This window comes from Coenobita brevimanus, chromosome 33 (genome assembly GCF_032717465.1).
Source record: "Coenobita brevimanus isolate Jiangsu-jjx chromosome 33, ASM3271746v2, whole genome shotgun sequence".
Lineage (NCBI taxonomy): Eukaryota > Metazoa > Arthropoda > Malacostraca > Decapoda > Coenobitidae > Coenobita > Coenobita brevimanus.
In genome coordinates this window covers 1,959,248-1,972,167 of record NC_136986.1, presented here as the reverse complement: position 1 = coordinate 1,972,167, position 12,920 = coordinate 1,959,248, and the positions used below count along the sequence as shown (strand labels likewise).

Below are 12,920 nucleotides of genomic sequence, written 5' to 3'. Positions count from 1 at the left end.
CAGGTTATCTTTGTGTGTCTCAGGCTGTTTAGGTATTTGTGTCTTCATTTGTCTGTTTCTTTGTTTATCTTCCAACAATTCAAGTACCATCATCTGTCTGTCCATCTAGCTTAGTCTTCACTTGTTCTCAGATTCATTCTACTTAATTCTACAAGCCTGTCCATCACCACTAATCATTACTTGATCCCACCACTCCATGCTCTCATTCCTTATGTGTCTCTCAGTTCTGTCTTTGTCTTGACTATGGTATGTATGCCAGAGGATATTTAGATTTACCTGCACTTGCTTGCCAAGCTTCATGGTTTACATGTAGATGTTCTGTCATGAGCAAAAGGTCAGTGACACATTCCTGTCATTATTGAATCTTGCCATCCATATATTTTTATTCTTCCTCAAAAATCAATGTATAATTCCTTTAACATGCTCTTTTTGTTAAGTGCATTGTTTGGCTATCACTGAAAAAATGTTAATACTGTACTTTCCAATGCCACAACCAACAGGTAAATGTCAGGGAACTTTTGTGATAACATCTTTACTAAATTCCTTCACATACTGTATACTGTATATCAAGGCCATGTTTATGGGGGGGTTAACCCCCCCATTTGATAAGAATGAAAAATTTGAATGAAAATAATGCTAAAAATGCAGCTCATTAATTTAATGATTAATTAAATTATAGAAGAGGTACAAGGTAGGACAGTGGATGCTGGAGTGGCCTTAATAAGAGAGGGCAATGTTTGGAAACTCCCTGTACTGTTTGCAGATGATACTACTGTGTTGGTAAGTGAAGACGAAGGGGAGCTGCAAGGCTTGGTGGATGAGTTTGGGAGAGTGTGTAAGAAATGGAATCTAAAGGTGAATGTAGGGAAGAGTTAAGTTATTGTCTTCAAGAGAAATGAAGTCACTGAATGTACTGTACAGTGAGGTTGGATGAGGAGGAAATGGAAAATACGAGTGCGTTTAAGTACAGTATTTGGGTAGTGTGATGAGTAAGGATGGAAGTTTAGAGGGTGAAGTGCTTGAAAGGGTACATCAAGGAAGAAAGGTTGCTGGTTCCTTGAAAGCAGCAATAAAAAATAGAAAAGAGAGCATGGAAGTGAAAAAGTTACTGCATGACAGTATTGTGATACCAACTCTAATGTATGGAAGTGAAGCTTGAAAGTTCTTGGAGGGACAAAAGCCTAGAGTGAGAGCTGTGGAAATGAGTTATTTGAGAGGAGTATGTGGAGTCACATGGAGAGACAGACTGACAAATGAGGAAGTGAAGGAGCATTGTGGTGTGGATGTGGATGTGATAGGAAGCGTTAGAAGAAACACATTGAGGTGGTTTAGCCACGTGGAGAGGATGGAGAGTGAGAGATTGACGAGGAGAGTGTATGTGAGTGAGATGGAAGGAGAGAGAGGGTGGGGGAGGCCAAGGATGAGGTGGAGGTATGGAGTGGAGAGGTATACAAGAGAGGGGGGTGTGAGGTGGGAGCAGGGCAGTGAAATGGCAGGGGTCAGGGCGACATGGAGGTGATTTGTGTGTGGCCACCCCTGACGGAATTAAGGTATCTGGCAATAGATAGACCTTTAAATAATGTAAATTAATTAAATCCTGTTAAGAATGTTATGAGATAGAAAACTTATAGAAATGGAGTTAGAAAATTCTACAAATTCGAAGGGGTGGTTGGGGTTTATTGCTCATGTAATGCCATTCAGGGATGAGTGAGGCTGGTCAGTCTCATCTTAAATGCCAGGACCAACTTGCCTTGCCCTGGGCTCCTACACTCCTTATGGGGCAACACAGGATTAGATGATGAATGAATCAATGAATGAAATATTGTGAAGATACTATGTTATGAAAATCATATATACAGTTTTTTTTTTTTTCAAAACTATCTATCTATCTATCTATAGCCCGACGCCCTAATCCCGCAAAGGGTGGCCGCAGACAAAATGCCTCCAAGTCACTCTGTCACCCACCATTTGACTCCCCTCCCCCCAACTCATCCCCCCCTCCCTCATATACCTCTCAACTCCATCCTTCCACCTCATCCTCGGTCTACCTCTCCCTCTCCCTCCCTCCACCTCACCTACATACACCCTCTTAGTCAGTCTTTCATTCTCCATTCTCTCCACATGTCCAAACCACCTCAGTGTATTTCTCCTAATCTTTTCAACCACATCCACATCTACCCCACAACGTTCCTTCACTTCTTCATTCGTCAACCTGTCCCTCCACGTCACTCCACATGCTCCTCTCAAGTAACTCATTTCCACTGCTCTCACTCTTGACTTGTTCCCCTCTTGCAAGGTCCACACCTCGCTTCCATACGTCAGGGTAGGGATCACAATACCATCATGCAGTGACTTCTTAACTTCCATACTCACCTCCCTATTTCTCATCACTGCTTTCAGTGTACCAACAACCTTTCTTCCCTGCTGTACTCTTTCACGTACTTCATCCCCCAAAGTTCCATCCTTACTCATCACACTACCCAAGTACTTGAATGCACTCACATTCTCCATATCCTCACCATCCAATCTCACTGCACACTCTGTGACTTCATTCCTCTCAAACACCATAACTTTACTTTTGTTTACATTAACTTTCAGCTTCCTCCTCCTACACACTGTCCCAAATTCATTCACCAAACCTTGCAACTCCCATTCATCTTCACTCAACAATACTGTATCATCAGCAAACAGCAACACCGGAAGCTTCCAAATCTCACCCTCATTCTACCTGCTTACAGAGGTGAGGCGGAGGTGGATATAACCAACTACATGGCAGAGGGGCAGGTGACTGTGGTTCCTGTAGTTACATCATTTTCACCCAAGGAAGGTTCTGTCTATGGAGGAACCAAGATTACCATCTCAGGTGGGTTTGGTTGAAGTGATCTGAATTTTTTGTAGATTTGTTTTCCAGATTATCAGGTAGATGACAGAATCAGGGTTTTGCAAATGAATGGGGTGAAAAATGCCAAAAGAGAAAAATTATGTGTGGATGATTAAACCTGCAAGGTGGAGCAAGAATTCAGGGGTGTGAATGTGTGTTGGACCTGTTTCACTGGGCATACTGTTAATAGTTGCCCTCGTTCATGCATTCTTCCTTGTTTTCTAGATCCTGCCTTACCTCATCTGTGTGAGAAAAGGTGACTGGTGGCAGTGATGCTGTTACATGCATTCATACATCATCTAATCCTGTGTTGCCCCATGAGGAGTATAGGAGCCCGGGGCTAGGCAATTTGATCCTGACAGTTAAGATGAGAGTGACCAGTGTCACACATCCCTGAGTGGCATTACGTGAGCAATAAACCCTAACCATCCCTTGGATATAAACCTACACAGACTCAATCAGGTTGGAGCACTTTAATTACCCACTAAACCACCAGGCATCATAGTTTGGTGGTATGATTACCACTTTGTGGTAGGTGGGGGTGCTCACTATCCATTCACTCGATGTACTCATAGTGCTGCTGTCGGGTGTCTGCCCTTTCCTCTCTTCCATCCTTCTTTCCTTCCATCTTCGTCTGTCTTCCTTTCCTTCATTCTTTCCTTGTCCTTCTGCCTACAGGTAACTTTACAATCCCTCTTCTGTCTTTCTTTCCTTCATTCTTTCCTCTTCCTTCTGCCTGTGGGTGACTCTACACTGAGTGACAAGCCAAATGGTTTCCTGTACACCAGGAAACCATTTACTACACTGGGTGGTAACCATATAACCAAATTTTGTGATTTAGTGGGTAATTATTGCACTCCAATCGGATTGCACCGGTGAAGGTTTATATCCAAGGGGTGATTGGGGTTGATTGCTCATGTAAATGCCACTCAGGGATGAGTGAGGCTGGTCACTCTCATCTTAAATGTCGGGACCAACTGCCTAGCCCCAGGCTCCTACGCTCCTCATGGGGCAATGTAGGATTGGATGATGGATGGATGGTTACCACTCAGCGATGTACATGGTTTCCTGGTGTACAGGAAACCATTTGGCTTGTCATTCAATGTAGAGTTGCCCATAGACAGAAGGAAGAGGGAAGAATGAAGGAAAGAAAGACAGAAGAAGAGGGAAAGAAAAAAGGAAGGAAGAGAGGAAAGGGCAGTTACCTGAGAGCAGCACTTCATTGAGTGAGTGGATGATTGCTTACTGTAAATTAATTCTTACTTTGTCCCCAGGTTCCGGACTGAGGGATGAGAGTGGTACAGCCACTGTGACTTTGGGTGGAACAGCATGTGTGGTGGAGAATGTTACCTCCACAACCATCATCTGTGTCACAAACCCTCGTAGTGAGTCATCCGTCACACTGGCTGTTGTTGTTGGACAGGTGAGATATGAGGAGATTTGTCAAAGCTTTTGTTGGAATTATTTGAACATTTTCAGGACTTCTAGAGAGAATTATTAGAAATTCTTTAACAGTTTTGCAGCGCCTTTGTTCAGGTACAGATGACTCGGTAGTCACATTTCCACCCTTCAGCAGACTCATACCTCAGACTCCAGTTTATCATCAGTGTCACATTTCATTATCTGTCATGAGTTTTATCACAGCCTGTTAAAATTTTCCTTCACCTTCCAGTATTTTTTTTTTTTTTTTATAACTTCATCCCTCTTTGTTCTCATTAATCTTTTTGAGAGGAAGAGGTCTCATTAGCTGAATATAATTGCCTTTCAATACCCATAAATACCTTGCTCTTGCCATTTAAAGAGTTACCAATAATTCACTTATTCTTATTACTGTATTATGTACATTACCCACTAACCTTATTTTAATTACCTTACCACCTTGTGTGGGCATTAACTCTTAAAATCTGAAGAATCCTGTTATCTAACTATCCCATTAACCCCATTTCTGTTACCTTTGTCCTCCCATCCTGCAGGTGTCAGCAGTAATTGACCTTCCAGACAACATGTACAATTACACCATCTCCGCCACCCCCGCCATTGCCTCAGTCACACCCTCTGGCTCGTCTGTCACCATCACTGGATCAAACTTTGGCTCTGATGCCTCAAAGGTTTCTGTTGTTCTCACCCCCGCAACAGCAAGGAGTGTAAGAGCTGAAGGAATATTGGAGGAAGACACAGTGGTCGGAGGAAACATGGAGAACTTGAAACTTGTAGGAAACATGGAGAAGGGTGTGGAGGCTGAAGGAGATATGAACTTCAAAAGTTTTGCAGATGATGATGATTTAGGTGTGGAGGAAGAAGAGGAATTGATTGGAGAGGAGGAAATAGAGGAGATCTCAGAGGAGTACAAGGAGTATCTGAAGCAAATGGGAGGCTCACAGGCACCTATCAGGATGAAACGCCCCAGAATACAAACAATCCACACAAAGCTATTTGATGAGAGGTCCAGTTTCTGGGGTAGGTTTACAAAGACAGAGGCAAGGACCTATGACGACACCTTAAGGCTCGGGGTGTGGAAGGTTGGTGGAAGTGGTATGAGGGCAGAAGAGCAGAGGAAGAGGATTGCAGAAGAGAGAGTCAGGAAAATGAAAAGGACTGCAGAAGAAGGGAGCAATATACTGAGCAAGAAGTCTTTCAAAGAGGAGGTTGAGATTAGGACTGCAAAAGATGACATCATTACTTGCACCCCTACCACTGTCACTAACACAGAAATCCAGTGCAATGCCCCTGACATCACTGCTGGGTCTTACAGTGTAAATGTCAACATTGAAGGCAGTGGCAACTCAAACTCCAGCCCATTAACAGCTAGTCCACAGATCACCAGTGTGGATCCAACAGAGGGCAGCACTAATGGTGGGGCAGTCATAACCATCACAGGATCTGCTTTTGTACCCTATGATATTGCTGTAGGCATTGATGATGTTGACTGCCAGGTTCTCAATGCCACCGCAACTTCCATCACCTGCCGTACGAAGCCACACACTACTGCCAGGTTGTCAGTAAAGGTGACATCAGGAGGAGTCCAGACTACATCACCAGTTAACTATACTTACAGCGATGCTAAGACACCAAATCTGACATCTGTGAGGTAAGCTTTATTCACTTTGAGAGAGAGAGAGAGAGAGACTCCTTTCCTCCTGTGGCCCCTTTCACTGGCCATTTTGTTAATTAATTATCCCTCTGTTGTGTTTTAGAGAGACTCCTTTCCTCTTGTGGCCTGTTTCACTGGCCTTGCTGTTAATTAGTTATCCCTCTATTGTGTTTTTTATTTTTCTTGCCTTCTGAGCCTGACTTATCCCATTCTTTGCCAGAAAAAAGAGTTCAGGATGATGATGATGATGATGATGATGATGAAGAGGCTCCAAGAAGTTAAAAACTATTTTCAGAATAAATAAAACAGTCAAGCATCAGCACAGTGAGTGATGGAATGACTCATAGTTAAAAACTTTTTCTTCCCTCATGTACTTTCTTTGTTGTCTTTTTTCCACCTCAGCCCATCAACCACTACAGTGGGTGCCTCCCAAACCCTCTCTGGCAGCAGTCTGACCCCATCTCTCCTATTCCTTTTCTGACTCTTCCTTGCCTCCTCTCTCTCTCTCTCTCTCTCTCTCTCTTCCTCCCCGTTCCTTGCCACTCTCCCTTTTTCTCTAGTCTCTAACCTCCTTCCCTCTCTCCTCCTACTCTCTCCTTCCCTCCATCCCTTTCTTTATCATAGCCTCCTCCTCCTCCTCTTTCTCCCTCACTATAGTCTCTCCTTTCCCTCTCTTTAGTCCCTCCTCCCTTCTTCTGTTCTCCCTTCCTTCTCCTCTCTCCCTCCCTCCCTTTCTCCCTCTTTCATATCTCTCTTTCCCTCCCGCCACAGCCCATCTTCCACAACATTTGGCGGCTCCCTGACCCTCTCCGGCAGCAACCTGACCCCGTCTGGTGATGACCCTGAGGTACTGGTGGACGGGAGTGCCTGCACCCTCACCTCCACAGCGTCACCCACCACAGTTTCATGCAGGGTAAGGTGAAAGAAGAGAGAGAGGTTTGGGAAAGACAGTAATCCCTATACTATCCAGACGCCCACTATCCGGACTCCCCACTTACCAAACATTGTGGGCCTGGACCTTCAGAACCTTCAAAAATGGCCAAAAAAAGAAAAAAAATCCCCCCAGAATCCTAATTTTTTCCCACCCATAATTTGAAATTGGCGCGCGGAGCCAAACAGCTGTGTTTGCCACGGCCCCGTCACTCCTTCCTTCCTCCCTTCTCACCAGTTACTGCTTAACCACCGTCATGAGTAGGTGTTCATCACAGTGGATGTTGCACATGCTCATTTTTGTGAATAAACAGTGAATAAACTGCAATACCTCACCACTAAACCACTTGGGAATTTACAGTGTTGTGCAGTGTTAAGAAATTAAAATTTAGAGTGCAAAGGGTTAAGTATGGAGTGCAAAGTGGCGGTTGAAACTGACAGTTGAAACTCGCATGGTGCAATTAAGAACAGAATGTGCAGTGTTAAACAGTTATAACTCACAGTGCAGAGAATTAAGTGTAGCACAACACTGGATTACTGTATGTGCTTCAAGAGCATTTTCACCACTGCCAGAGCCTTAGAGGGGCAGTCACAGACGTGCTGTAAATACCCTGTACACTGCTAAATATTTTCCATCCACACTTCTAATTCCTCATTCTTTGGTTCCTTTTCAGTTATTTCATGCTTTTTGTCCATTATTGATGTGAATAGGGTCTTAAATAGGTGCTATGCATTTCCAGTAGGGAGTTATTTAGGTGGCTTTCAAAGTCAGGCTGGGTTAGGGTCCATAAGTACCAGTCCAGGAGGCAGGGGCCCACTATCCAGATGGACCCACATTCCGGACATGCCTTTGGCTGTATTACATCGGATAGCGGAGAGAGTACTGTATACAGTAGAGAAAAACTCGGGGAAATGAAGGGAGAATTTCAGAGAGTGTAGGGAGAAGTTGAAGAAGTGTAGAGAAAAGTTGATGGAGTATTGGAAAAATAATGGAAGACACTGAGAGAGGTTGGAGAAGTGACTGGAGAATGTTGAGAGAAATGGGAGATCGTAACAAGAAGTTCAGGAAAATGTAGGAAAAAGTTGGGTTTATGTTGAGAAAAGTTCAGAGAATAAATTCAACTTTTAAAACTTTGAGAAAAGTTTGGAAATGTAGGGAAAAGCTGAGAGAATATAGAGGGAAGTGGAGGTAAATTTAGGGAGAAGTTGGAGACAGTGTAGGAAGAAGCTGGGGAATATACGGAAATGTAGGGAGAAGTTGGAGAAATTAGGGAGAGGTTGGGGAAATGTAGAGAGATTTGAGAAGTGTAGGGAGAGTAGTCAGTACATTTTGTCAAATTGATACACTGTATCACCAGCTTTTGCATTTTTTCTGATACCGAACAGACTCTGATTTTTACTCAATACAGCGCACCCTCCTGTTATATGGTATCCTATAACATGGATTTGTACTTACACGGTCACCTACAGTTTGACCAAAAAGTATTTACCGCTGTCACAAACAGATATATCGCAGCGAGTTGTCAGGCACTGAAGCTCAGACAACCCACCAAAAGTCAAATGCTATGCATGATGACATCAGGCGAACGGTGCACTGTGATTTGTTGCATGAAGTCACATCCATATGTATCCCCATTGGCCACTGGAGGCGTCCACCATTGTTTTTTGGTGGTCTCCCTTCTCATGCCCGCGTCTGAGGTAGCTACTCCCATGGTACAGAGCATTGTTACCTCTGTCAGAGCCAGTCAGGTTAGTAGCCTAAACTTTTTTTTTTTATTACAGTAGAACCCCATAATTACCAAACTCGTAACAAATTACTAATTAGCAATTTCTTCCTAAAAAATAGAAAAATACGAAAATATACTGGAGGAATTTGAACTGAATTGGCAAGGTCTTTCCGCGAAAGTTGGGCGTACATTTAACGTTCATTCTTTTGTTCGTTTTTGTGTGCATATGTGATAGAGTATTGATGCAAACAATAATGTATTCCATTAACCCCTTAATAACCCCCGGCGTTGAACAACCCTTTTACGAGACTGGTGTCAGTGACGTTGAGGTAGCGCTAGCTATAAAATATTGTGAACAGTTAAGGGAAGGGAACGAATGTCACTGGTATGTTTACATGACTCTACACTACCATCCCAAGCATTCAAGTGGTCATTTAATCTCAGATGTTTTAACCCATATGGCACATTAGCCATAATTTTATGAATTCTTCCGTGAATCATAGCAAGGGACAAGATGGGTTTAGGAAGCAAAAAAACACATTGTTAGGTGCGCCAGATGATTCTCTTCACATCTTTAAGAAAAATATATTGATCGTAGAACTCTTTAAAAATTGTTCTGGGGCCGGCCAGGGGTGCACACAGATTTTTGAACCCACGGCCATCGAGGGGTTAAGCCAATAAGCCTTACCTATGACTGTTTGTTTCCCGTGCAGTGGGAGAAATTTATTCTGTTTACTCAGATTTGGATTTTGTTTCCCAATTTCCCAGTTGATGAGTGCACGTGTGAAATATAGAGCACTATAATACAGTATTGTTCTCTCCCAGTAGATGGTATTTGGGGGAGGCTGTGGCTCAGTCAGTATAAAGGTGGCCTGCAGTCCTAATGGACCCCGGTTCCAATCCCTGCTGGGGCAGGGAACAGTTTATGGATTTGAATTTCATAAAAAGTAGGCTTTACTGATCTACCAAGAGGCCTGCTGACATGTCGTAAAAACACTCCCACTAATACCAATACACCAGTCCTGTATGAGACAGCCCTAGCATGTATTCAGTATGGATGGTGGGTGTTAGTGCCAAAGTGGTGACACATGGAGATATAGGACTACTGGGCCTTGGGGATATGCCCTGGGTATAGGCCCTGAAACCTTTGCCTGGAGTCGGACACATAAAAAAAAAAGGAAAAAAATGTAAGTTAGGTTAGGTTTGGTTAAATTATTAAGTACAGTTAAACTAGGTTAAGTTAGGTTTAGTTAAACACTTAGGATAGTCCCATTACTCAGATGCATGAGACAGTAGTTGTCACAACCAAGCAGCTAAAAACATTGGGGAAACAGGTTTTACAAGAAACATTTGTTATGGGTAATGCATTACAGTGTCAGTGGTTCATAGGCTACACAATTACCGGTAAATGTCATTTTCAGGAAGGCATTAAGATTTAGCGAAGTTCAAGAATTAGTGAGGGGAGGTTTGGAACATACACCCTTCGCAAAAAACCTTTATCGCATCGCCCCTCTGAGACCTATGAAAAACACATTTAAGGTAGGCATAACTCCAACCATCTCCCAAGTTAATCCATCAGTTAATGTACATCTGGCAACACCTTGGACACTCCCAGACTCACTGATGTGCAAAACTCACCAGTGCTGGCTGAGCTCTTCTCATGGGAGGATGTATGCTGTTGATGCTCTTGCTGCATAAATTCTCAACTTCTTCCCTACATCTTACAAGCATTGTATTTTCACCTGACATATTCAAAGCTAGTTAAATGATATAGGAAAGTCAAAAATATTAACTCTGATAGGCGGAAAGTCACTTTAAAGTAAATTTCGCCTATCAGAGCTATGTTATATTGAAGTTTTCTAGCTAAATATAGGAGAATATCAAGTTTTTTTGCAGTGGGTGTAACCCTCGCCAATTTGGGGGGTTACTGTCATGTCTAGGAACATTTCTTATGTATTTTTACTAACTTCCTTTGTATGAGTACCAGAGTGAATGTTAGTAGGGTGTTTTTTGGAAGGTTTGGGTGAGATTTGTGGTGAAAAGGGCAACTTGGGAAAATGTCCAGTCTAGCTTAGCCCTTTATACAGTAATGGAAACATATGGAATGTATGACGCAGAAAAGTATACCACAGCTTGTGGCCAGTCTACGTTACCAGAGCTGTAGGAGGCACCACTGTATTGACATCAGATACAGACAGAAAAAACATTATTTTGCCTTTTATTCAAGATTTTGGCCACTGTGTAGCCTGTTTCTTTGTGAAAGAGTGTTGTTACCTTCATACCGTTTTACAACCTGTTAAAGAACAGTCCTAACTGAAAACCATTAAGGATGCAGAATAATAAGTGGGTCAGTCCTAACTGAAACCATTAAGGATGCAGAATAATAAGTGGGTGGGTGGGAAAGGAGTGGGGGGGGGAAAGAGAGAGAGAGAGAGAGAGAGAGAGAAGATAAGTCAGTGTCAAAAGCGGTGAGTTGAAAATTGGGTATACTGGGCCCACTGTACCAGTGGTGTGAAAGTGTTGTGGCAGTATGGGTTTCTGTACATAGTTTACACACTTACATGCTGTCGACATGAACTTGAACTGCCTGCATCCAGTAGTTCTTGCACTCGTTATTTTATTGCAAAGTGTTTTTGGGACGCTCACCATCCACTCGCTTGATGTAGTGCTGCTGTCAGGTGTCTGCCCTTTCCTCTCCTCCATTCTTCTTTCCTTCCATCCTCTTCTATCTTCCTTTCCTTCATTCTTTCCTTGTCCTGCTGCATACGGGTAACTTTACACTCCCTCTTCTGTCTTTCTTTCCTTCATTCTTTCCTTTTCATTCTGCCTGTGGGTGACTCTACACTGAGTGACAAGCCAAATGGTTTCCTGTACACCAGGAAACCATTTACCACACTGGGTGTTAACTATATAACTAAATTTAGGTGCCTGGTGGTTTAGTAGGTAATTATTGCGCTCCAATCGGATTGAGCAGGTGAAGGTTTATATCCAAGGGATGGTTGGGGTTGATTGCTCATGTAATACCACTCAGGGATGAGTGAGGCTGGTCACTGTCATCTTAAATGTCGGGACCAACTGCCTAGCCCCGGGTTCCTACGCTCTTCATGGGGCAGTGTAGGATTGGATGATGGATGGATGGATATAGTCACTCATCTCATTGTATTCTAAATAAAGAAGTGATTTGCTGCATGTAATAAGGAAGAAGGCAGTAGACAGGGGCAATAATTGGACAGTCACTCTGAGATGAGGGGATGAACAACATTTGGCAGCTTTATTTAAGATCAACTTCTGTAGTGACAGAATAATGTTACATATACAGTAGATCTTGCCAATGCTTCTTCATTACTACACTGTGTTGTAAAAGGTGTGCAGCTTTGCACTCAAATCTAAAAGAAAGATGGTAACTCAAAGATAGACTGTGAATGTCTTCTGATGATGTGTATGGATGGGCAGTCATGTGTAAGCTACTTGTACTTGTGTGCGTAAATGATGCTTAGCTTCAAATGTAACTTCAAAATGAATATTTAACCTTCAAAATAAATATTTAGGATGGCAGGAGACACATACCGAAAAGCATTGCTCACCCTTTTTTTTTTATGGAAGGAAGAAGGAACCAAAGGCCACAAGCCCACAAACCATTCCTTCCAAGAAAAAACAAACAAAATACAAACGAGAGCCAACTTCAATACCCGTTCATTTCGGATGCCTGGACACTGCGTTTGAAAGACTGGAGATCATAGGAAGTAGGAAATACAGACAGAGGGAGACCATTCCAGAGTTGACCTGTTGCATAAATGAAGGACTGGGAGTAACATTTAACTCTTGCATTAGAGAGTTGGATAGAAAAGGAATGAGAGTTTGTTGCTAGACGGGTGCTACATGCCCGTCATAGAGATGGAGGGATTCAAGCAGACAGTTCAGAGGAGCAATGACCATTGAAGTAGCGATAGAAAAGAGATGACAATGCAAAAGTGCGGCAAAGAGACAGAGTTTGAAGGGAGCCAGTAAGAGGAGGAGAGTTAATGAGATGAAAAGCCTTTGACTCCACCCTATTGAGAAGAGCTGTATGTGGGGAACCTCCCCACACAGGAGAGTTGTACTCTACACTTGGGTGAACAAAACCCATGTATAAGGTCAACAACTGTGCAGGGGTAAAGAAGGTGCGGAGTCAGCTTAGCACACCTAATCTCTTGGAAGCAGATTTTACAAGAAATGTAATATGATCTTTCCAAGATAAGTCCCGAGAGAATGAAACCCCAAGCATGTTCAAGGATGATGCAGGATTGAGCTG

At 43.0% G+C, this 12,920-nt stretch overlaps 1 protein-coding gene across 1 annotated transcript in view; it reads left to right on the top strand.

The window, feature by feature from the left end:
- The window catches only part of LOC145395711 (fibrocystin-L-like), a 304,791-nt gene that overhangs the window by 94,734 nt on the left and 197,137 nt on the right, over positions 1-12,920 (top strand). The window contains exons 39-43 of the mRNA XM_080269252.1: positions 2,739-2,863; positions 4,156-4,304; positions 4,855-5,167; positions 5,255-5,969; positions 6,744-6,885. Of these exons, the coding sequence (XP_080125378.1) occupies positions 2,739-2,863; positions 4,156-4,304; positions 4,855-5,167; positions 5,255-5,969; positions 6,744-6,885 (1,444 nt within the window). The remainder of the gene's footprint in view (positions 1-2,738; positions 2,864-4,155; positions 4,305-4,854; positions 5,168-5,254; positions 5,970-6,743; positions 6,886-12,920) is intronic.